General features: G+C 48.8%; 1 protein-coding gene across 2 annotated transcripts; it reads right to left on the bottom strand.

Moving 5' to 3' along the window:
• Positions 1-1,194: 1,194 nt before the first annotated feature.
• On the bottom strand, positions 1,195-13,257 carry KLHDC4 (kelch domain containing 4). Of its 2 annotated transcripts, XM_032231220.1 has the most exons (12): positions 13,061-13,257; positions 12,313-12,404; positions 12,064-12,142; positions 10,801-10,899; positions 9,903-10,039; positions 9,466-9,558; positions 8,667-8,826; positions 7,562-7,631; positions 7,173-7,381; positions 6,051-6,474; positions 3,627-3,746; positions 1,195-1,927 (listed from the first exon to the last, which is right to left on the bottom strand). In XM_032231220.1, exons 1-12 carry the CDS (start codon positions 13,157-13,159, stop codon positions 1,752-1,754), a joined length of 1,758 nt encoding a protein of 585 aa, XP_032087111.1. In that variant the 5' UTR covers positions 13,160-13,257; the 3' UTR covers positions 1,195-1,751. The 2 variants fall into 2 exon arrangements, with proteins under 2 accessions (XP_032087111.1, XP_032087112.1); XM_032231221.1 differs by lacking the exons at positions 12,313-12,404; positions 13,061-13,257 and having other exon boundaries at positions 12,087-12,142.
• Between the last annotated feature and the right edge of the window lie 8,888 nt (positions 13,258-22,145).

Genomic DNA, 22,145 nt, shown 5'->3' on the forward strand with positions numbered 1-22,145 from the left:
CGAGAGGATCTTCTGTCCCCCATCTGGTTTTTGTGCAGCTGTGGAAGTTGACCAGGCTTCAAACAGGATGATGGGCTTACACTACTTCTTGTGTTAGGCTACCCGGGGAATGCTGGGAGTTGAAGTCCAGGAGTTTTAAAGTTGCCAAGGTTGGACACCCCTGATTTAATAATACATGACTTTAATTAAAAAAAAATCATTCACAGACACGAGACGAAGAGAAACCCACGGCTTCACCCCTAAGGTTCAGGGAAGGAGGAAGACGCATCTGTGTAGCTTTGCAACCCAAAGTGGATTGAAGAGGTGTGGTCAACAGCTGGGCGTGGCCTGGAACACCTGCAGCTGAATTCCCACGCCTTCCCCACCAATCCAAAAACGGCACAGCGGCCCTTCCCTGAGTCTCCAGTGGTGGACCCTTACTCAAGACACAGTGCAATTATCAAGAGCCACGGTGGGCCGAGTGGGACCCTCCTGATAGTGTTCAAATCATCCCATCGTCTTTTCCCATTATCTACGTGGGCAGGCATTGCCAGGAGCTGCTTTCGGACAGTCTTCCAGATCTGTTGGCTGTGAATTATGGGTCTTGGGTCCCAAGGTCCATGCGGAGAAGCAGTTGAGAAAGGCTGCTATCGATCTGTTTTCCTTTTTTCTCTCCTGGGTACGGGAAGCTTTTGACCTCGATGCTGTTAAACCAGTGTTTCTCAACCTTGGCGACTTTAAGTCCTGTGGACTTCAACTCCCAGAATCCCCCAGCCAGCACAGCTGGCTGGGGGATTCTGGGAGTTGAAGTCCACAGGACTTAAAGTCGCCAAGGTTGAGAAACACTGCGTTAAACTGCCCCTCATTTACTGTTAGCCATGTGAGTTGGGGCTGACAAGATTTGGAGGCCAACTTCTGGAAGGGCTCGTTTGTTTGTTTCTTTCTTTCTTTCTTTCTTTCTTTCTTTCTTTTTTTCTTCTTTCTTTCAAAGATTGTAAGAGGGTTAGAATTACACACAGAAAGAGCTCCAGGCTACAAGGGGTTTACAACCCTTTCCTCTACTAACGGCCCACACCCATACGTTGATGTGCTCCGAAACGAAGGCATGAGAAAACTCGTTCCACCACGCATTTACCCCACACCAGCTGACTTTTGCGCAAGGGCTTGCTACATCCTGCTCAGATAAATGACTCGTTAAATAAAAATGCCGCCCTCTCCAGCAAAAGCATTTTTATTGGTAAACTCTCTTAAAATGGCAAATTCCAGCCTCACGGCTGCCTCCACATGAGATGTGGCTTCTGTTCAACGTTTACGGTGTTAATTCCAGCTGCTCGCCCTCAAAACGCTTTCTATAACCGTACATGCACAGGGCCCATCAGCAAATCCTCCAGCCATTCAGCACCGGCACACCACAACACCAAAGTCCTCGGGAGAAGCAGGAATAACTGTGGCTCTCCGACAGAGCTAGCTTCACAACACAAGGACACCGTGGGGTGGATCTTCCTGGAGACCCTGAATCTTGGAGAAGCTCTCTCTGCCTGCAAAGGATTGCACCCCAGAGAAAGCCTGTCCCTCAAAGCATCGGCTTGGTTTACATCCAGCAAGAACAATTTCAGATTTTCTCGGCGTATGTCGGTCACCTTGCCTCTCAAATCCTTGACTGAAGTAACGTATATTCAACACAGGCCTTCTAAGCCATCAACTGCCAAGCCTTGTGAAGGACAGGATGGGCCAAACACAACCCTTTGGCCCCCAGTCATTGTAAGGCTTGCCTAGGTGTCCCCTTCATAGAAGGCCTTCGCCATGGCCTGCCCCACCTTCACCGCCTTCTTCTCTTTGGCCTCAGGGCCCAGGTTCTGGCGGGCCAGATTCACCCAGTACTGCTCTGTCCTGGAAAGGTAGTCGGCAAATGTTTCATCCTGTTGCGCAGCTGGATGTTCTTCCTTGTCTGAAGGAAGGAAAGGCAAGTGGTCAGTGGGGAACAGAGACTAGAAAGCAGTGTGGCACGACAAAACCGCGCTCCACTAAAGCGCGCCCGATTAAACCGCGTCGCTGACGTCATCAGCAGGGCGACAACAGCGACCGTGGAGAAAAAAGGGTGCTTTAGCGCTTTGAAAGCAAGCCAATTCAAGTTAAGGTTAGGGTTAGGTTTAGGATTAGGTTTAGGGGGGTTAGGTTTAGGGGTTAATTTTAGCTTTAGCGTTTACAGCGTGCTTTTTTCTCTGCACTGTTGTCGCGCTGTGATGACGTCAGCTACGCGGTTTCGTCAAGCGCGCTTTAGTCGAACGCGGTTTTGTGGTGGAACCGAAAGCAGTTGGCCCACTGATGATGTCATATTCTCTTCTTTGGATCTACTAGAACCAAGGGCAGCCCTCACCTGCAGGAATATCCACAGGCTTTGGTCTAACTATCCACCTATTTACCTAATTTACATTAGAATAGAATAGAATAACAGGATTGGAAGGGACCTTGGCGGTCTTCTAGTCCAACCCCCTGCCTAGACAGGAAATCCTATACCATTTCAGACAATGGTTATTCAACATTTTTAAAACTTGCAGTGTTGTAGCATTCACAACTTCTGGAGGCAACTTCTGTTCCACTGATTAATAGTTCTAACTGTCAGGAAATTTCTCCTCAGTTCTAAGTTGCTTCTCTCCTTGATTAGTTTCCACCCATTGCTTCTTGTCCTGCCCTCAAGTGCTTTGGAGAATAGTTTGACTCCCTCTTCTTTGGGGCAACCCCTGAGATATTGGAAGACTGCTATCATGTCTCCCTTACTCCTTCTTTCCATTAAACTAGAGATACCCAGTTCCTGCAACCGTTCTTCATATCTTTTATCCTCCAGTCCCCTAATCCTCTTTCTTGCTCTTCTCTGCACTCTTTCTAGAGTCTCCACATCTTTTCTACATCGTGGTGACCAAAACTGGATGCCGTATCCCAAGTGTGGCCTTACCAAGGCCTTATAAAGTGGTATTAACCCTTCACGTGATCTTGGTTCTATCCCTCTGTTGATGCAGCCTAGAACTGTGTTGGCTTTTTTGGCAGCTGCTGCACACGGCTGGCTCCCATTTAAATGGTTGTCCACTAGGACTCCAAGATCCCTCTCACAGTTACTACTATTGAGCCATGTATCATGTATACATTGAAGCACAGACGGGTGGGTGAGATACAAATTGTAGGTAGGGAAGGCACAACTCGGCTATGGAGGAAGCCATTCCTTTCTCTGATATTGTGAAGGACCTTTAAGAACGTCTAGGAACTCTAGGAATGCTACTGGAGAAAGGAAAAAGCAGATAGTCCTGATGGCAATGCTGAATTCTAGACAGAAATTCAGCTGAATTATGTAAAAGAATCTTTCCAACATTCAGCAATAGGTGTCAAAACCCATTTCTTTATCAAATAGATTTGGAAGACCAAAACTCCATGTTCCCCAACCTGCTACTCTCCAAGGAATACGAAGACTCCGAATTAACTGCCTGGCCTTTGAAGTTTCAGTGGAACTTCTGGAGAACATCCAGTTGGCGAGGCCTGTTCTGGCTGGCTTTCTTTTCCACTATTCACCATAGAATCCCCCCCATAGCTATGACCCATGAGAGTCACCCATGGGAAGCAAAACCCAAAGGTCCAGTGCTTTTTGGTGGCCTTACCATCCTCTCCGCTCTCCTCCTCATCCGAGCCCTCTTCTTCTTCCTCCTCTTCTTCCTCTCCTCCCTCAGCACCTTCCACATCTTCATCCGACTCAGATTCTTCAAGCCATTCCTGAGTTTCTGCCACAGCAGAACATATAAATGAACATCAAGGCTTACATGGGAACTCACACATGCAAAGACATGATCCTCGCATGCAGAAGAACATTCACAATTAACACTGTTAAGAACTTTTTAAGTTCTTAACAAGAAAAGTTCTTGTTAAGAACTTTTCCATCCTGAAATTACCATCACGTTAGCCTCTAAATCGGGGGTCTCCAACCTTGGCCATTTTTAAGCCTGGCGGACTTCAACTTCCAGAATTCCCCAGCCAGCAATTCTGGGAGTTGAAGTCCACCAGGCTTAAAAGTGGCCAAGGTTGGAGACCCCTGCTCTAAAGGACAGGCGATGCCCTCCAGATTTAGGTAAAAAGAGAGAGAATCCCTTGTGAAACTTCAGAATTTCATTAAAGACCCTCCTCCCAACCCCACCACTAATTCCAGCGACCGATAGGAAGGTTTAAAGTATTTCCAGCCCATATTAAGAAAAGAGAAAGCACTAAAATCCCCCGCTAGGATTAACAAACAAACAAAAATGTTCAGGACCCAAGATCAAGCAAGGCCAAGGCACGGTGAAGGCGTTCTTCCAGGGATTAAGCCCGGCCAAAATTAGCTGCTCTTGCACCGGCCAGTTGGTGACATCTATTCAGAGCCCTCTGCACGAAGGTTCCCTCGGCCACCGTTCCCATCACCTGTCTCTGCGTCGGTCCCAATAAGCTTTTGTCTCAGATTAAACGTGAGAGCTGGGATAGAATTAACCCACCCGCCACCCTCGCCTTTCAGCTCTTGAGGAATGACTTCCAAGCCAAGAATTCAGGAAATATAAATCACGTGTCGTTTGCTGATGGACAACCTCCTCCACCCCCACTCCACCCCCCCCCCGGCCCCTTTCAGTGGTCTAATGCAGATGGTGCTTCACCCAAAACTAGAGCTCTCTTGGCCTGCTGATGACAGAAGTGGGCTCGTAAAATATGCAAGCTGCCCAGGGGTGAAATCCAGCAGGTTCTGACAGGTTCTGGAGAAATGGTAGCGGAAATTTTGAGTAGCAATAGCAATAGCAGTTAGACTTATATACTGCTTCATAGGGCTTTCAGCCCTCTCTAAGCGGTTTACAGATTCAGCATATCGCCCCCAACAACAATCCGGGTCCTCATTTTACCCACCTCGGAAGGATGGAAGGCTGAGTCAACCCTGAGCCGGTGAGATTTGAACAGCCGAACTGCAGAACTGCAGTCAGCTGAAGTAGCCTGCAGTGCTGCATTTAACCACTGAGCCACCTCGGCTCTTTTAGTGGTTTGGAGAACCGGCAAATGCCACCTCTGGCTGGCCCCAAGAGTGGGGAGGAAATGATGATTTTGCAGTATCTTTCCCCTGCCACGTCCACCAAGCCACTCCCACAGAACCGTTAGTGGAAAAAAAATTGAATTTCAACACTGAAGCCACCTTGGAATGGGCCGCAAGAAGAGAAGATACTTAGCGGGGGGGGGGGGGGGGAGGAAGAGAAATTAAAGCACAAAAGTAATCACAACGTTGAACCCAAAAAGCAAAAATAAAATTAAGAGCAACTGCTATATAATGTGATTCTATCAGTGGTGAAATTCATGGTGGGCATGGCAGGGGAAGGATACTGCAAAATCCCCCTTCCCTCCCCACTCTGGGGCCAGCCAGAGGTGGCATTTTCCAGTTCTCCGAACTACTCAAAATTTCCACCACCGGTTCTCCAGAACCTGTCAGAACCTGCCGGATTTCACCCCTGGACTGTTCCCTTTCTGTGCCACAAAGGCCCCTCTACTGCTCAGAAGACCCCCCCAGCTCTTGGGGAACGCTGGAAGCTTTCTGGAGAGGGCCCGCAGCATTCAGCAAGGAAATCTAGTGGACCGAGAAGGATTCTGAACTGGCTTTCTTGGTCACATGCTAGTTTTGTACGCCAGCAGGTAGAGAATTCATTTGGGCGGATTCTGTGGGTCAGCGAGGATCCTGGATCCTGAGTCAGAAGCAAAATTTGGCGAACCCAGACTTTGTGCCACTTAAACCAGGGTGCGCAAAGTCAGGTGTGTAAATTGGTTTCTGCTTCCCCGGAGGGAAGGGAAAGGAATCCCCAGAAATTCAGATTCCTGATCCTAGAAACATTGTTCCAACCTTCCCAAGTTCTAGAACCTGATCAGATAATTTTGTTTTCTGCAAACTTCTCTTCGGCTGTAGTAAAAGCTAAAACATCTTTGAGGGGTTTCCCCCCCCCTCCTTTAAAAATAAAGGAAGAGAAGAAATTAAAAGGCATCTGCAGGTACAGAGAAGGAGGTGGAGACCCAAGACGGTCCTAACTCACTTGGGTCCATCTCCACCAGGACCTTCCACTCTTCCATTTTGTGGAGGTCGAGGGCGTAGAGGTCGTTGAGAGTGAACTGGCGGTCCCCCACCTCAAACATGCCCCCGTAGAGGTAGAGCACCCCGTGCTTCACGGCCAGCATGGCATTGGAGCGTGGGCAGGGCTCCACCGGAGGATTGGAGGCTCCGTTCCCCACATCCTCGTCTTCTCCTTCCGATTCCGGGGACTCGGTTGACTTTCCCTGGGGAGCTGAGATCAGCTGCTTGACAATCATCACAGTCCCGTCTTCTGCCACCACCTCCTTGACAATCTCCACGGGTCCAAGGGGAGGCTGTCCTTCCGCCTCGTCCACTCCACCACCAGCCTGATGGGGCTCCCCTTTCGCTGCGCCTCGTCGCCTTCTCTTTTTCTCGGACTTCAACCCCTAGCGGCGGAGACAAGGGTCAAGCACCAGAAGGACACGAGAATCCAAGCCAAGAACAAGAGATGTTCTAAAGAACTTCCGAGAGCATCACCACCACCACCACCGCTCTTCTTCTACGAGGCTACACTCATTTGCCTTGACTGATTTCAAGTTTCTGGGAGTCTCCAAAACCGACCCCCCCCCCCAAATCCTCAACGTCCATTTCAAATTAGAATGGACAACTTGGTAAGTCAGCATTTTTCTCCTCTGTTGAAAATGGAAGCTGAAGTAAACCAATAGCAATAGCAATAGCAGTTCGACTTATATACCGCTTCATAGGGCTTTCCGCCCTCTCTAAGCAGTTTACAGAGTCAGCATATCGCCCCCAACAACAATCCGGGTCCTCATTTCACCCACCTCGGAAGGATGGAAGGCTGAGTCAACCCTGAGCCGGTGAGATTTGAACAGCCGAACTGCAGAACTGCAGTCAGCTGAAGTAGCCTGCAGTGCTGCATTTAACCACTGTGCCACCTCGGCTCAGAAGCAGAAGTCTCCACAACCGTGGCAATTTAAGACACTACTGGCTGAGGAATTCTGGGAGCTGAAGTCCACAAGGTCTTAAAAGTTGCCAAGCTTGGAGACCCTTAAACTAGAGTAGTTGGAGATGGAGAACAATTGGGGAGGGGGGAACCCTCACTGTATGGGATTTTGCCACACACCTTTAACTGTCCAAGAAACCACCGATTCTTCGCCAGGTCGTAGAAATAAATATCGTTGAAGAAGTCTCCTTCTAGACGTTCCTCCTCTTCTTCATCGTGGACCCCACCAAAGAGAAGAGACCGGTTGCCGGGCCCCATGGCCACTGAGAAGCCAGACCTGGGGGTTGGCTTCACCCCAGAGGGACTCGCCCTGCTCCAACTCCATTTTTCTGCCAACGATAGAAAAAAAGCAGGAAGAGACGGATGAAAAGCATCATAAGAGGGAAACTTCTTAGAATTCAGGCTTGGAGGGACACGAGGAGGGTCTATACTCGTGAGAACCCTTCACTGCTGTAAGAGACACCCCCCCCCCATTGAACCCTCAGCACAGCAAAAGATTCAGCACTCACCCAACCCTTCAGCACTCAAGAGGAACATATCCGTGTGGAGGGTCCCTTTGTCGACGTCTTTCTTAATTCTCTGCACAATGAAAGCAGCTGCATTATGGAATCGGGGAAGTAGAACCAATTCCTATCATCACCAAGGAATTATCTCCACCAATCTTCCTTATGAATATTGCGCAATCCACCTAAGCCCTCGTTTTATGACTTCACCCGTAAGAGCAAAGCGTCAGGATCTTTTTACTGGTGGGATTCCCAGGGGCTTTCCTCAAATTTCCATAGTGTGGAAACATTTCCAAATATTTTCCTAGGGAGGGGGGGGGGGACTTGGACCTTCATCCTGCAAATTCTTCAGCCATTCCTTAGTGAGAAGCAGGGGTGAGAAAGGGCTCCTCCAGAGGTTGCTGAGATATAAGATCCAGCAATGCCCGCCAAGGTGAAGGTAGGTGGGAAGGGCAACCCCACAACAGTGGAAGACCACAGACCGATTTTATTTGTAAGCCGCCCTGAGTCTCTCGAGAGTGGGCGGCATACAAATCCTAATAAACCATAAACTGATCCAGAGTACCTAACAGCAGCTTCTGTGAAGCCCCTGAAGCGTGGCACGACAAAACCGCGCTCGTCAAAATAGCGGTGATAAAACCGCGTCGCTAAAGCCGCGACGTCATCACCGCGCGTCATCACCGCTGCGACAACAGCGCGGCGACAGAAGGGCGCTTTAAAACAGCGCAGTGGCAGAAAGCCGATTTAAATTAAGGTAAGGGTTAGGATTAGGTTTAGGGGTTTGCTTTAGGGTTAGGTTTAGGGTTAGGTTTAGGGTTAGGTTTAGGGTGCTGAGTGCTTCGGAAGGCGTGGATTTGCCCTCCGCGATTATGTCATCGCGGTAGGGTCGCGTTTTTCCTTAGCGCTTTGGACGGCGCGGATTTGCCCTCCGCACTTATGTCGGCGCGGATAAGGGCTTCGCGGTTTTGTGGTGGAACCCCCCCTGACGCTACACGTGTTGCAGAAAAGGCCCTCGTACTTTCAAACGTGCGCCAAACCACTCGGAAGAACTTCTAGTCTTAAAAGGCCAGCGACTCACACCAAACCCTAATAGCAAAAGGGTGACCCTCACCTGCTTGGAGTAGCCTCCATAGACTACGAGGTGGCCCTCAGGTGTGGAAGCCAGGTGGCAACCTGACCTCGGGGCTGGGGCAATCCCAGAAGGAGCCAGTTTGGACCAAGCGAAGGTGTCCAGGTTGAAAGCATGGACATCGTTGTAGTAGACGTAGTCCCTAGTTGATCAAAAGCAACAGACACAAGTGATGGGGGGCCCAGGTTGAGTTTTGGCAGCAGATCTCCAGCAGAGACAAAGAACCGCCTCCCACGGCAGCATGACCAATCGGGGCGCAGGCCTGGCCCTCCAACCTTCCATCTGTCATAGACCACCTGGTCTCCCTTGGCGACCCACCCCTTCTGCTAGGCAGCCCCACGTTCCGGACTCCACGAGCTTCCTGAAGGTTGACTTCTTATCCCTTCTACCTGCACTTCCCACCGAGAGATGCACTCGAGTTAAGTAACCACGATAAAGAAACCCTCAGCATCCGATGAAGATTGCCCTTCAGCGAGTGAAGCTGGGGCTCCTTCCTTGGATGAAAGTCGGGGCTGGGCAGTTTTTTGGGGGGAAAAGGCTGCCCATTGCGTTGAGGACACCATCCTCAACATCAGAATAATGCTCCTCCAGGGAAAACCCCGTGAAGATAGCAGGCGGAAGGAGTCAAAATCCGGACCACCACCTCCTCCTCTTCCATCCGCCCTGGGTTCCTTTGTGCTTGATGGAGCCATCTTCAATGGAAGGACAGGAGGGGTCCTGGGCTTAGTGGGGGCAAAATAACCCTCCCCCTCACCCCAAATGGACAGTGGGGCAGACTCACCGGCTACTTTCATGGAAGCCTCCAAAGACGATGAGTTGCCTCTTGCTGACGGCCATCCGGTGTCCACTCCGCCCAGAGGGCCCCCCGGAAGCTCTGAAATCAAAGAAGGCTCCCCTGGTTTATTCAGCGGGTCACGGCTGCTCCTCCAGCTTCTCCCCTTCTTGAAGGCTGCCCCTTCGCCCCCCCCCCCTTCCTCTTCCCCTTCCAGTCCAAGTTGTTCCTCCGAAAGCCACAGCAACAAAGGAGGGACAACTTCTAGAAAGCAACGAAGGACTTCCAGAGAGCTGAACATGTCTTGGGGCTGCAGGGAGGGACATTGTCGCCCCCAATTGTGACGTCCCCTGTTCTCGTGTGTGTGTGTGTGTGTGTGTGTGTGTGTGTGTGTGCGTGTGTGTAGGGCACCAACCGTGGGTCCTTCTAGAACTCTTTTCACTTACTTGACTTGCTCCCAAGTCCTGTTGGCCAAATGCAGGACCCAAAGGTCTCTGTAGTGGTAGAACTGCTCCCCATCCGGAGAAGCAAATTCCCCACCGAACAGCCAGAGTTGTCCGCCACCCTGAGCGACCACCACAGCCTGCCAGAAAAAAAAGAGGGGGGGGGGTGGGCAGCGTCTGTGTCCTTTTTGACATGTAAAACCCAAGGTTTTCTCTGTTCCGACCACGCGGTGTTGAATCACGACAGGTAGGTAGGCAAGAGGTAGAAAAGGGAGAGAGGGAGAGAAGAAGGAAAGAAGGAAGCAGAGACAAAAGGGAGGGAGGGAGAATGGAAGGAAGAGAAGAGAGGTTGAAAATGGAAGGAAGGAAGGAAGGAAGGAAGGAAGGAAGGAAGGAAGGAAGGAAGGAGAGACAAAAGGTGGGAGGGAGAATGGAAGGAAGGAAGAGAAGAGAAAGGTTGAAAGTAGAAGGGAGGGAAGAAGGGGGGAAGGAAGAAGAGACAAAAGGGATGGAGGGAGGGAGAATGGGAAGAAAGGAAGGAAGGAAGGAAGGAAGGAAGGAGAGACAAAAGGTGGGAGGGAGAATGGAAGGAAGGAAGAGAAGAGAAAGGTTGAAAGTAGAAGGGAGGGAAGAAGGGGGGAAGGAAGAAGAGACAAAAGGGATGGAGGGAGGGAGAATGGGAAGAAAGGAAGGAAGGAAGAAGGAGCAAAGAGAAAGGTTGGAAATAGAAGGGAGGGATGGAGGGAGGGAGGACCTCCACGTGCATTTACAGAACCATCATTTCTGGAGAAGAAGCTACATTAACGATGTCCCTTCATCAATCTCAACTCTTAGGAAAGGAGGCCCATCCTGCCTTAGCACAGCGGGTGATCCTAACCCCAGACTCTCACAGCCACCGTACCTGGTGAGCACAGCGCCGAGGCGGAGGACTCGGAATATCGACTTTGGCCCAGCTGTCCTTCCGGATGTTGTAAACGAAGAGCTCGTTGTAGAGGAGGGTCTAAGGGAGACATCAAAGGAGGAGGAGGGCTTTGCTAGAAGTGGAGGTTTTCCAGGAAAGGCCCATTTTACTGCACAACGTGATCTCTCAAAAGGGAAAACCCAGCCAGCATTTTCTAGCTTTGCAACTCTGGAAATGCATGAAATTCCTTGGGCGGCTCTAGCTGCTTCAGTATCCAAATCGGCACATGGTACCAGATCAACCCTAAACAGACCCTTGTTTTAATAAAGCAACTGCAAATTCTCCACTTGCAGGGGAGAAAAGGAGCCATCCCGAGGCCAGGAGTTCAGAAGCAAAACATAAGCTGCCTTCGACTGAGGTCCTCCACTCGCCAGAGGAAGATCAGGCCATCAGCCCTCCCCACATTTCCTTCCACAAGAATATTGGTTTGGAAGAAAGGCTGAAGCTCCATCTTGAGGCCATTTGGGTTCCTGGTCTTCGCAGCACAGTTGGGTTCTCTAAATGTGGCCACTTTAAGACTTATGGACTTCAACTCCCAGAATTCCTCAGCCAGCATGAAGACTTATGGGAGTTGAAGTCCACAAGTCTTGAAGCGGCCAAGTTTGGAAACTTCTGGATCATAGCAACCAGTTCTATAAATACGTTCCGTGCTATGGGACGAAGTTCTCCCACATCTGCTTTATATTTCCTGCCAAATAAACTTTAATGACTTGACCATGAAATCAATTGCTACAAGAAGCAGAGAGAAAGAACATTTTCTCGCCTATATGCATTATTTACATTTATTGATTTGAATTATATCCCTTTTTTTTCCCCGCTCAGAGAAGCTCCTGAAGGCATCCGACAGAATCAAAACGGATAAAATTAGCAATTAAAAACGAAGGGCTGTTAATGAGAAATCCATTCAGTCAACAGATATTTAGTAAAACCCTTTCTCCATCTTCTCCGTCGTTCTGTTCCCCCTCCCCCTGGGATAAAACCCACTTAATCAAAAACTCATTTAGCAACAGGAATTTTAGGCTCAATTGTCTTATTTCGAGAACGACTCATATCGATCAGTGCTGGGAATAAGTCATAGATCCATTTTGGGCTCTGCAATTCCTTAAAACTATCAAAATTTGACATGCAATTTCTGGAAGATTTAAAAGTGAAGCTGGGTAAGAGAAGAGAGGAGAGAGGAGGAACAAAAAAGGAATACTTTACTTTTTGGCCATTGAAATATTCACCTCCGAACAGGATGAGCTCGTCTTTCTCGGGGTGTGCAGAGAGAGAGGCGTTGAGCCTGGGAACAAGAGGAAAAAGAGTTTTGCGCAAACCAAACGCAAGATTCCAGGGGACAGAGTTCATGAGGACTAGCAGCTTTTCACTGGGGATTGAAGGGGTGCACACAAGGCGTTTTGAGGCCAAACTTTCCCAACTGCCCAAAATAACCTTCGCGTTTTCCATTCTCACCTTGGGGAGGGAGGGGCGCAGGGGGTCTCCAGCACCTGCGTCTTTGCAGCGTCCAGAGACTGGAACTGGGCGATCAGCACCTCCAGATCCTCCTGCAATCCCAGAAAGAAACGGCTTGGTTTTGCCACAAAAAGGGAGACAAACACTCCCCCACCCCCCCAAAAAAAACAGGGATCACTGCAGCTCATACTTTCAAACATATGTTTTGTGTGCGCATATAACTTTGGCGAAGGAGATTGTAAGGAGATCAAAATGGATACTGAAAAGAGACGGAGCAGATAAAGAAAAAAACAGCGTACAGCAGGAGAAGAAATTAGGGAAAAAAGAAGAAAAAAGGAAACATTATTAAAAAAACACCTTCCAATCTTCTTAAACAGGGTTGTAAATGCATTAATGTTTTACTCCCCTCTCTCTCTAAAGTCACATCATGCTTTCCTTCCATAAGCTGCCCTTTCTAACTCAAATTCGTTACAAATCACACATTCGTTTTTCTCTTTGTTTTTCCCTCCAGCAAAAAAAAAGAAATGGGTGGGTGGGAATATTTCACTGTTGCACGTTTCCTTCTCTTGCACTGATTTGTTGCACGCACTCACTACTCCTACCCTTCTCTTGCAGGGATTGCAGAGAGGGCAGGCAGGGACCCTCCTGCAGGAGAAAGTGGGAGAGAGAAGGGGTGGGGAAGAGTCTGGACCTGTTGGGTTCCTGCCTGCCCTGCAGCTGCCCCCCAGCAGCAGCCTTGCAAAATCACCTCCTCTTTCTTGGTCCTCTTGGAGACTTTCTTCTCCATCTTGGCAGCCGTCTTCTCGGCCCCCTTGGCCTTCTTCTCCTTCTTATTCTTCTTGCCCATCTTGGCAAGGCAGGGCAGGGCAGGGGGCTGGGGGAAGCTGGCAGGTGTCGCTCACATGGCAGCCCCAGCGGACTTGCAATCTCTTTGCCTTTCCTCTTCCCGGGGGCACTTCCTGCCAGCGAAAAGAACCAGGAGGAGGAGGAGAGGCCGAGACTGCAAAAAAAAAGGGTTGCCATCTGTGGGAGGGAGGTTTGCCTTGCAAGGCTTGACTGCAGCATTTGCAAAATAAAAGCATTTGCAAAAATCAATCATGGAGGCTCTTGGCAGCTCGGTTGACAGCGCGGTGTGTGTGTGTGTGTGTGTGTGGATCCTTGGTGGTCTCCAAGCTGGGCCTTTTTCTTGCAGGCGTTTATTTAATTTTATTTATTTATTTTGGTTTGTCAAGCCTGTATGAGAAAACAAGTATGAATGTAACGTCAACATATAAGTATAAGCAGTTCAGATCTGAGCCTGGTGCCGAAGCCACTGATGGAGGCCAGAACACGAGGTGCAGGTTTTCTGATTGCTTTTTATTGGGGTACTCCAAGGAAAATAGCAATAGCAATAGCAGTTAGACTTATATACCGCTTCATAGGGCTTTCAGCCCTCTCTAAGCGGTTTACAGAGTCAGCATATTGCCCCCAACAACAATCCGGGTCCTCATTTCACCCACCTCGGAAGGATGGAAGGCTGAGTCAACCCTGAGCCGGTGAGATTTGAACAGCCGAACTGCAGAACTAGCAGTCAGCTGAAGTAGCCTGCAGTGCTGCATTTAACCACTGCTCCACCTCGGCTCATAGCAATAGCAGTTAGACTTATATACCACTTCATAAGGCTTTCAGCCCTCTCTAAGCGGTTTACAGAGTCAGCATATCGCCCCCAACAACAACAATCCGGGTCCTCATTTTACCCACCTCGGAAGGATGGAAGGCTGAGTCAACCTTGAGCCGGTGGGATTTGAACCGCCAAACTGCAGATAGCAGTCAGCTGAAGTGGCCTGCAGTACTGCACTCTAACCACTGCGCCACCTCGGCTCAAAGGGTTCCTGGCCAAAAGTCCAAGAGAACCAAGAACAATGGATTAAGTGAGCTTTATACATTTTCACCAAAGGAGAAGGAGGGACAAGGCGGGATAATAAGAAATATCATCTAATAAAGATTTTAGTGATAATTCTACAATTTGTTCTATTGGTCTCTAGCCATCCCTATTCCTAAGCCTGGGCTAATGAATGCCCCAGGAATTATTTAATACACATTTCATTTGTTGCAGGCCAGCCCTAACTTTTAGCTGAGGTCTGCAAGTTGTCTAACTACCCATCATTGATACAAGCTTCAAACATGAATATTTCCTGTTGATAATCACTCTTTGTTCTTTCCAGACACACCCCACAATTACAGTCTTCCTGATTTACTTTCAAGTGGGGGCCATGACCTTGCTTTAGCAGCCAGCCCATCACAGGTATACGTATACACATAAGAAAGGAATGCAAATAACTGGGAACAGTATGGCAGGGACGATAGGCACGCTGGTGCGCTTATGCATGCCCCCTTTCAGACCTCTTAGGAATGGGGTGAGGTCCACAGCGGACAGTTTTAAGGTTAAGAGGAGATCATGAGGGCTAGAGGAGAATGGGGTTTGTAGTGGGGGAGGACTGTGGGGTCCTTGGTGCTCTCCAAGCTGGGCGGTTTTTCATGACCCAAATATCATTGCTAGCCAGGCTGGCACTGATAATGCTGTCTTGTTTGGGTAATGGGTAAAAAGAGCTGAGGTGGCGCAGTGGTTAGGGTGCAGCACTGCAGGCCACTTTAGCTGACTGTGATCTGCAGTTCAGCGGTTCAAATCTCACCGGCTCAAGGTCGACTCAGCCTTCCATCCTTCCGAGGTGGGCGAAATGAGGACCCGGACTGTGGGGGCAATTTGCTGACTCAATTTGCTAAAAATCTGTAAACCGCTTAGAGAGGGCTGAAAGCCCTATGAAGCGGTATATAAGTCTAATTAATAAATAATGAAAACATCTGCAAGAAAGCAACCGATTGCAAAATAGCACCAAGGACCCCTCCTTTGGGAAAAGACCCCATCCACCTGCTCCACAACCATCCAGAAACCTCCTTTTCCTACAACCCCCCCCCCCAATTGCTGGTTGGAAGTCTCAGATACAAGATCCAGTCATTAAAGAAACCCCACTCTTCAGTAAAAAGGGGTGGGGGGGAAACTGCAGGAAGGTTTTGATTTTTTGGGTAAAGCCCAAATGCAGACGACGTCAGGAAGGAAAGAAAAAATGACAGTTCCCAGGGAGCGGCTGTGGGCCGAATGAAAGGGACCCCACGCTCCCCCATGGATGCAGGAGTCCCTCCTTTTGCAAACATGCAGCTGATGCAATTTTGGCTGCGATGTGATGAGCTGCTGCAGCTGCAGGGGCTGCCAGTCGCCACCAGGTGGCAGACTTATGCAACAGACAGGCAGTTCCCTTTGCCCATCCCATCGCTGAGAGGATGGTGCAAGAGCAGCCGAGAAGTTGCGTCATGCCAGGGTGCCTGGTCTGCATTTCTGTGGGATGGAGAATGGGGCTGACCCCAGTGGGGAGCCAGCCAAGACCTGTCCCTGAGTCCTTCCCTCCCCAGACCCTTTCCTTTCCCCAGACCATCAAGAGGGTCTCCATGTAGGGAAACTTCACTGCCTCTTCCTGGGTTAACTCCGCTCAAATTCTCTCAGCTCCCAGATTCCTACTATGACACAATTAGATTCCTTTTGCATTTCCCTTCCCCTGGACACAAGGATTTTTTTTTTCCTTTATTTGTATGCCGCCCTTTTCCCTGGGGGGACTCAGGGCGGCTCACAATTCAAAAAGGGAGGGGGGGAAAGACAAACAGTATTCCAATATGGAAACAATACAACATATTAAAAGAGAGCACAACAGTCACACAATTCGGGTGGGGTTGGAATCTTAACCCCAGGACAGCCAGATCTTCAAAGCGGCGCGGAAGGATTGGAGGGTGGTGAGGGTCCGAATCTCCACGGGGAGTTGGTTCCAGAGAGTCGGAGCAGCCACCGAGAAGGCTCTCCTCCGGGTAGTTGCCAGTTTGCACTGGCTAGTAGATGGAATTCGGAGGAGGCCTAATCGATGCGATCGTATCGGTCTAGTGGAGGTAATTGGCAGTAGGCGGTCTCTCAAATACCCAGGCCCACTACCATGAAGGGCTTTATAGGTGATAAGTAGCACCTTGAAGCGCACCCAGAGATCGACAGGCAGCCAGTGCAGCTCGCGGAGGATAGGTGTAACGTGGGTGAAGCGAGGTGCACCCACGATCGCTCTCGCGGCCGCATTCTGGACTAGCTGAAGTCGCTGAATGCTCTTCAAGGGATTCAAGGATTCCGGTTTTCTAACTTATTCTCGGGGGGGGGGGCTTTAGGAGTTGTCCACATTTGCCTGGTCGTGGCAGGTGGTGGGAAGGGTCACGTCCATCAGCCCCCCCTTCTCCAACTCCCTGTTCCCCCGAGTTCAAATCTGAAAGGCAGCCATGGACAGGATGAGTTCCTTTCGGATGCTGTGGGGGAATTAAGTGAATTTTGAGGACACAGAAAACCCTCGGAGACCCAAACTGCTCAACAAAAGACCCACAACCCATTCTGAACCGCACCCTCATCAGGCCCTGAGAACTGGGCATTAAGGCAGAGTGTCAACAATTTGTTGGGTCTCCCCTTAGCTTCCCTGTTTCCCATCCATCTCTCAATGGGAAGTCACTGTGATGGAGCAACGGAGGTGTTAAACCTGGACTGGGGGGAACCAGATTCAGATCCATCTCAGCCAGGGAAATGAATAAGAAGTGACTCTCCCAGTCTCTCTCTGAGTTCCTCCTACCTCACAAACCGAGTTGTGGTGCAGATAAGATGAAGGAAACTCTCCTCCTTAAATTCCTGCAGGAAAAAAAAATGGAATGGATCTAACAAGTACAGAATACAGAATAATCTATGGATCACTGGAACAAACAGGATTTCGTGAACAACCTAGAATAACTAGAGTTGGAAGGGACCTTGGAGGTCTTCTAGTCCAGCCCTCTGCTCAAGCAGGGGACCCTAAATCATTCCGGGCGAATAGCAGTCCAATTTCTTCTTTAAAATCTCCAGTGTATTAATGCCTGTGTATTAAGTACTACATAAGGAATGTCCTTCTGTGGATGTTCACACTTGTAATGCATTCTTTCTGGCCTTGGAGGATCGTTATCTGAATATTCCTGACTATTTCCTAAAGCTGTGCTGATTCCCTGTCTCTGCAGTCTCCTTTCCTGTTTTAAAAAGCAGGAGAGAGAAACTGCTGTGCTAGTGAAATATCTGTGAAAGGGGTTCAATTGTCCTACCAGCCACCACTTCTCCACCTGTTTGCTCACTCTGCCTGCAGTTTACCTGGGAACAATGAGTGCAGGATGTGACTCTCAAACAGGTGTCTGTGTTGATAAAGAGACTAGCATGAGAAAAACTGCAGGTGGCAGCACCCGGGTGGAGGGGGAAGAGCCAAGAATTGGAAGCAACGGATGGTTCTTGCAGGACTTGGTCCACCGCCATTTTCAAAGTCTGCCCACCCACCCCCCACCCCACAGCAAAGACTTTGGACTTCCATCAAGATCTCACCATCCCTGTAAATCTCCTCTTTCTGTGCCTCACCTTCTTTTCTCTACACCTAGGATTACAACACCGATGTGCTGATGCAACATCGCAGCCAAAGCCATGCCTGAGCACCATTCAACAGCCCACGCCGTGCCTCTGGCAGTCGGCCCCAGCCGCGCTGCACAGTCTTGCCTCATGCGCTCCCCGGCCCAGAACTTGGTAACGGAGCAGCCGTCAGGGGTGCTGACGGCTAATTTCTTTACGCCAGGGGAGATGGGAAGAGTTTGGAGAAGATGCTTCGTCAGCGGCAACATAAAACACAGCGCATCCCATTCCTAAGCAACTAAAGAGGTTCCCGGGATAAGGATAAGGATCTGGCGGGGTGCAATTCCCGGAAATAAATAACAACTCGGATTCCTGAGCAAAGGAGATGCAACGATGCACAGGCAGTTTAAGCTCTCTATGTGCTTCTCCAACAGGAGGGGCCGTGCACATTGGTGGTATTTACTTATGTAAGGTGGGTTGGTGGAAACAGTGTGCAGACAAGTGTGCGCAACCAGAATGGGGGAGGAAATGCTTTCAAGACCGGGTTCTGCTCGGCCTCTTATCTTGATCTGCTTTCCTGCAGATGTGATATTTATAACATGCCCGGCAGCTTTTATCTTTTGGCGCTTGTATTTTCTTTGGCTCCCAGAGAAAGGAGCCGTTTGTGACCGCGCTGGGCTCAATTAAGTGCTTTCTGGAGAACAGAACACCCAGCGGGGCCAAGCTAAACAAACCCAAACAATGTCCTCAAAACATGGACGTGTCTTCGCCGAGGACAGGTAGGCCTAAGACAAGGGCAAGATAACCATCTCTGTGGCTTGTGAGAGAAGGGAGTCTGGGCTGCACACGGAGAGGAGCTGTAGGCACCGTCCTCGGTTCTTCTCCCGGAAGACAAGGGGTTCAGGAGGGTTCCACCACAAAACCGCGAAGCCCTCATCCGCGCCGACATAAGTGCGGAGACAAATCCGCGCCGTCCGAAGCGCTAAGGAAAACTCGACCCTACCGCGATGACATAACCGCGGAGGGCAAATCCGCGCCTTCCTAAGCACTCAGCACCCTAAACCTAACCCTAACCCTAAAGCAAACCCCTAAACCTAATCCTAACCCTTACCTTAATTTAAATCGGCTTTCTGCCGCCGCGCTGTTTTAAAGCGCCCTTCTGTCGCCGCGCTGTTGTCGTGGCGGTGATGATGTGCGGTGATGACGTCGCGGCTTTAGCGACGCGGTTTTATCACCGCTATTTTGACGAGCGCGGTTTTGTCGTGCCACGGTTCAGGAGAAGACACGTAGGCAGAGGAGATGCCTCCATTCCTCAGGCCCGTCCAGGCATGGCAGTTGGTTATGCGCTGGATAAGAAAACTAGGCTCAGAAGACCAGAGCAAGGAAGGTCTCCCACACCTTCTCACAGGACTTGGTTCCCAGAAGTCCAGATAGGGATGGAAATGTCCTGCATCTTTTCATCAGTCCTCACTCAGTTGATGCCACAAGTACAGAGCAGCGGTGTGTGTGTGTGTCCACGATATGGCCAGAAGTCAAGATGGCCCCCAATAGTGTGATCGAAGTACTATTTTTTCGGTTTCAAAAGTTTTATTTCTTTTAAGGCAAACATTTCATTATTCCTCAATCAGTAAGACATTGACGTACAATTTTTTGTATGACAAAATAATTCTAGTTTACCACCAAATTCTTGTCTAGCCTAATATATACCCCTCCCTCCCTCCACCCTCTCCCCCAACCCCCCTCCACCTTCCCCCCCCCCAACTTCCCAGAACCCGTACACGGTATGGATTTCTAACAAACACAGTCTAAAATCTGTTGAGAAAAAAAAGAAATAAAAAAAATTAATAACATTCTACATTGACCTTAGCTTCTTCTTGCGAAGTACTATTTTTTAGGTGCGCCACAAATGATTGCTCGAAGCATTGAGCAGTGTGGCCACAGATGTTTTTCTCACTCTTTGAATGATTGCCTTCCTTCACAAGCCAGGAACAAAAAAAACAAAAAACAAAGTCAGTTTCCTTGTATTTTCCTCTTGGACATCACGTTCCACCTCACATTCACAGCTTGCAAGCGTTGCCATTTTTAACTAAATCGGAACATCCCTTTAAATTGAGTCTCTCTGGTGGTTTCCTGCATTCAGGCACGCATCAATACACAGGGCTGAATTTGGGTCTTTCCAACTTGGATGCAGATTTACTGGGCTTGTCATCTTGCAACTCAGCACTGACTAATGCATGTTGTTGATCGATTTGCATCACTGAAGGACACGAGGGTGGAGTGAAGAATCAGGTGAAGGAATTTGATTTTATCCTCCAGCCCAGCTAAATAAGAACGTCAAGAGTATCTCTTTCGGTTATGGTTTCTTCCGATTGCAACTTACCTGGGAAGCTGGCTGCTCTTTGAAAAAAGAAACAAAACGGAGAGCAATTTGTCTCAGGCAGGTGATGCCTCAGAAAAGGGATTACGGGCTGAATCTTGGATTTTGCAAATTGCCAGGTATACCCAGAGCAGAGTTAGCGTAATTTGGAAAGCTCACCTGAAGGATCTTTTTCCTTCCTCCGTAAAATAGATGGAGGCAGGATGATTATTTTAGCAGAAAACAAAGCCGGGTGCCACCATCAAGAACTGGCTCTATTACAACTAAAGAGGGAGTTTGCCCACAAAATGCCATCTGTGAGGATTTTGCAAAGCTGCGAGTGGCATTTTCTTGTCCTTCTCTCCTTCTGCCCCTTCACGCTGGAGACTGTTGCAAAAAGATTAGAGCGAAGGTCTTTGCAGCTGCCCATTTTGGAAGCTGGGTATTTTGAAGTTAGATGTGCCCCCGATACAGTTCTCGTAAAGAAAACCTCCTTTAGCTATTTGCCCGCCAGGAATTGTACCCTATCAGATTCTTCCCGCCAGCCGCCCCAATGTTTGGATTATGGTTTGGATTTTCAGGGGGCCTAAAAAAAAGCTGAGCTTGCTGGAATCCAGTGTACAATTTCTGAAGTGCACTAAATGCTTCCTGCTTTGAAATCTGTACGTCTGCCTTTCTCCATTGGGAAAATCTTTCCCAACATTGTAATTATCCTGGGGAAAGAAATCTCCTGTTTTTATAGTACCCGTGTAAGCAAAGATCTGGTGGCTGCCTTCACACATGCTGAAACCACTTTGTTGTTGTCTTCCTGGCTTTGCACAGAGTTGATTAATGCATCCTTCAACTATTTTGCAAATTCAAAATTTGTACAAAGCTGGAGATTTTGGTTTGCAAACTTGTGCCGTGGCATTACGCACCCATGGCCCAATAGGGCTTATTCCAGGGGTGTCCAGCCTTGGTAACGTCTTCTGCCACATACCTCCCTCAGACCAATAAGATCGCACAGGATGGGCCTTCTCCGGGTGCCGTCAGCAGGACAATGCCGACTGGCGACACTTAGGAGTAGGGCCTTCTCTGTTGCCGCTCCGGCCCTGTGGAATGAGCTGCCCCCTGAGACCCGGGCCCTACCCACTCTCGTGGCCTTTCGCAAAGCCATTAAAACCTGGCTTTTCCAGCAGGCCTGGGGCTGTTGACCCCTTGATGGAGGTCCAGTCCCGTCTGATTGGGTGTTTGTTGTGTTCCCCTTTTTAACCTTGTTGTGTCCAATTGTTTTTAATAATTCTTTTAAATCTTTTTTCATTTCTGTAAGCCGCTCGGAGTCCTCCAGGATTGGGCGGCATAGAAATTTAATAAATGAAATGAAATAAATGAAATGAAACTTTAAAGACCTGTGGAGTTCAACTCCCAGAATTTCCCGTAGCACACAGCCTTTTCTCAACTCGGGACAGTATTCCCTGTTCACCCATACGGAGCCTCCTAAATAATCCCGATTTTCATTTTGGATTGGTGAAGAGTCAGAAATGGACATTCCCTGGGAGAACACCCTGCCGAGATCCACGTTAAAACAAGCGAACCAAGAAATACTCAACTCAGAACAGAAAGCTGGAAATTCAGAAAACTTTGTTCCAATAAAAACCAGAACATTTAAAATGGGAATAGCCATGGTTTATAATGAACAATAACAAATCCAGAAGGGGAGAGAAACACAGTAAAAAAAAAAGGACAGACTGGACTGCATTACACATCTTTTTACAAGGCAGAATTGACACTTTTTTTTACTACAGAACTCATAAAAAAAGCAGCACAAATCTTGGATCAACTCTATACGAACAAATGCAAAATATTAGATAATGGAGCTGCACTTTCTATACCGATAGTCACTCGTTTAAAATAGAGCACAATAATTAAATTAGTAAAAATATTTATTTTCCAAATGTAACAAAAAGCTTTTAAAATTATGTTTCTTTTTTCCTTAGCTTAAAGACTTTGTTATTTCTTTTTATT

The sequence above is a fragment of the Thamnophis elegans genome, chromosome 14 (assembly GCF_009769535.1).
Source record: "Thamnophis elegans isolate rThaEle1 chromosome 14, rThaEle1.pri, whole genome shotgun sequence".
Lineage (NCBI taxonomy): Eukaryota > Metazoa > Chordata > Lepidosauria > Squamata > Colubridae > Thamnophis > Thamnophis elegans.

Bases quoted from the DNA above. Each gene is read 5' to 3' on its own strand.
- KLHDC4 (XM_032231220.1), bottom strand. From the start codon at position 13,159: ATGGGCAAGAAGAATAAGAAGGAGAAGAAGGCCAAGGGGGCCGAGAAG. The intron at 12,143-12,312 runs GTGAGAATGGAA...TCTTGTTCCCAG, and splicing joins TGCGCCCCTCCCTCCCCAAG to GCTCAACGCCTCTCTCTCTG. The intron at 10,040-10,800 runs GTACGGTGGCTG...TTTTTCTGGCAG, and splicing joins CTCGGCGCTGTGCTCACCAG to GCTGTGGTGGTCGCTCAGGG.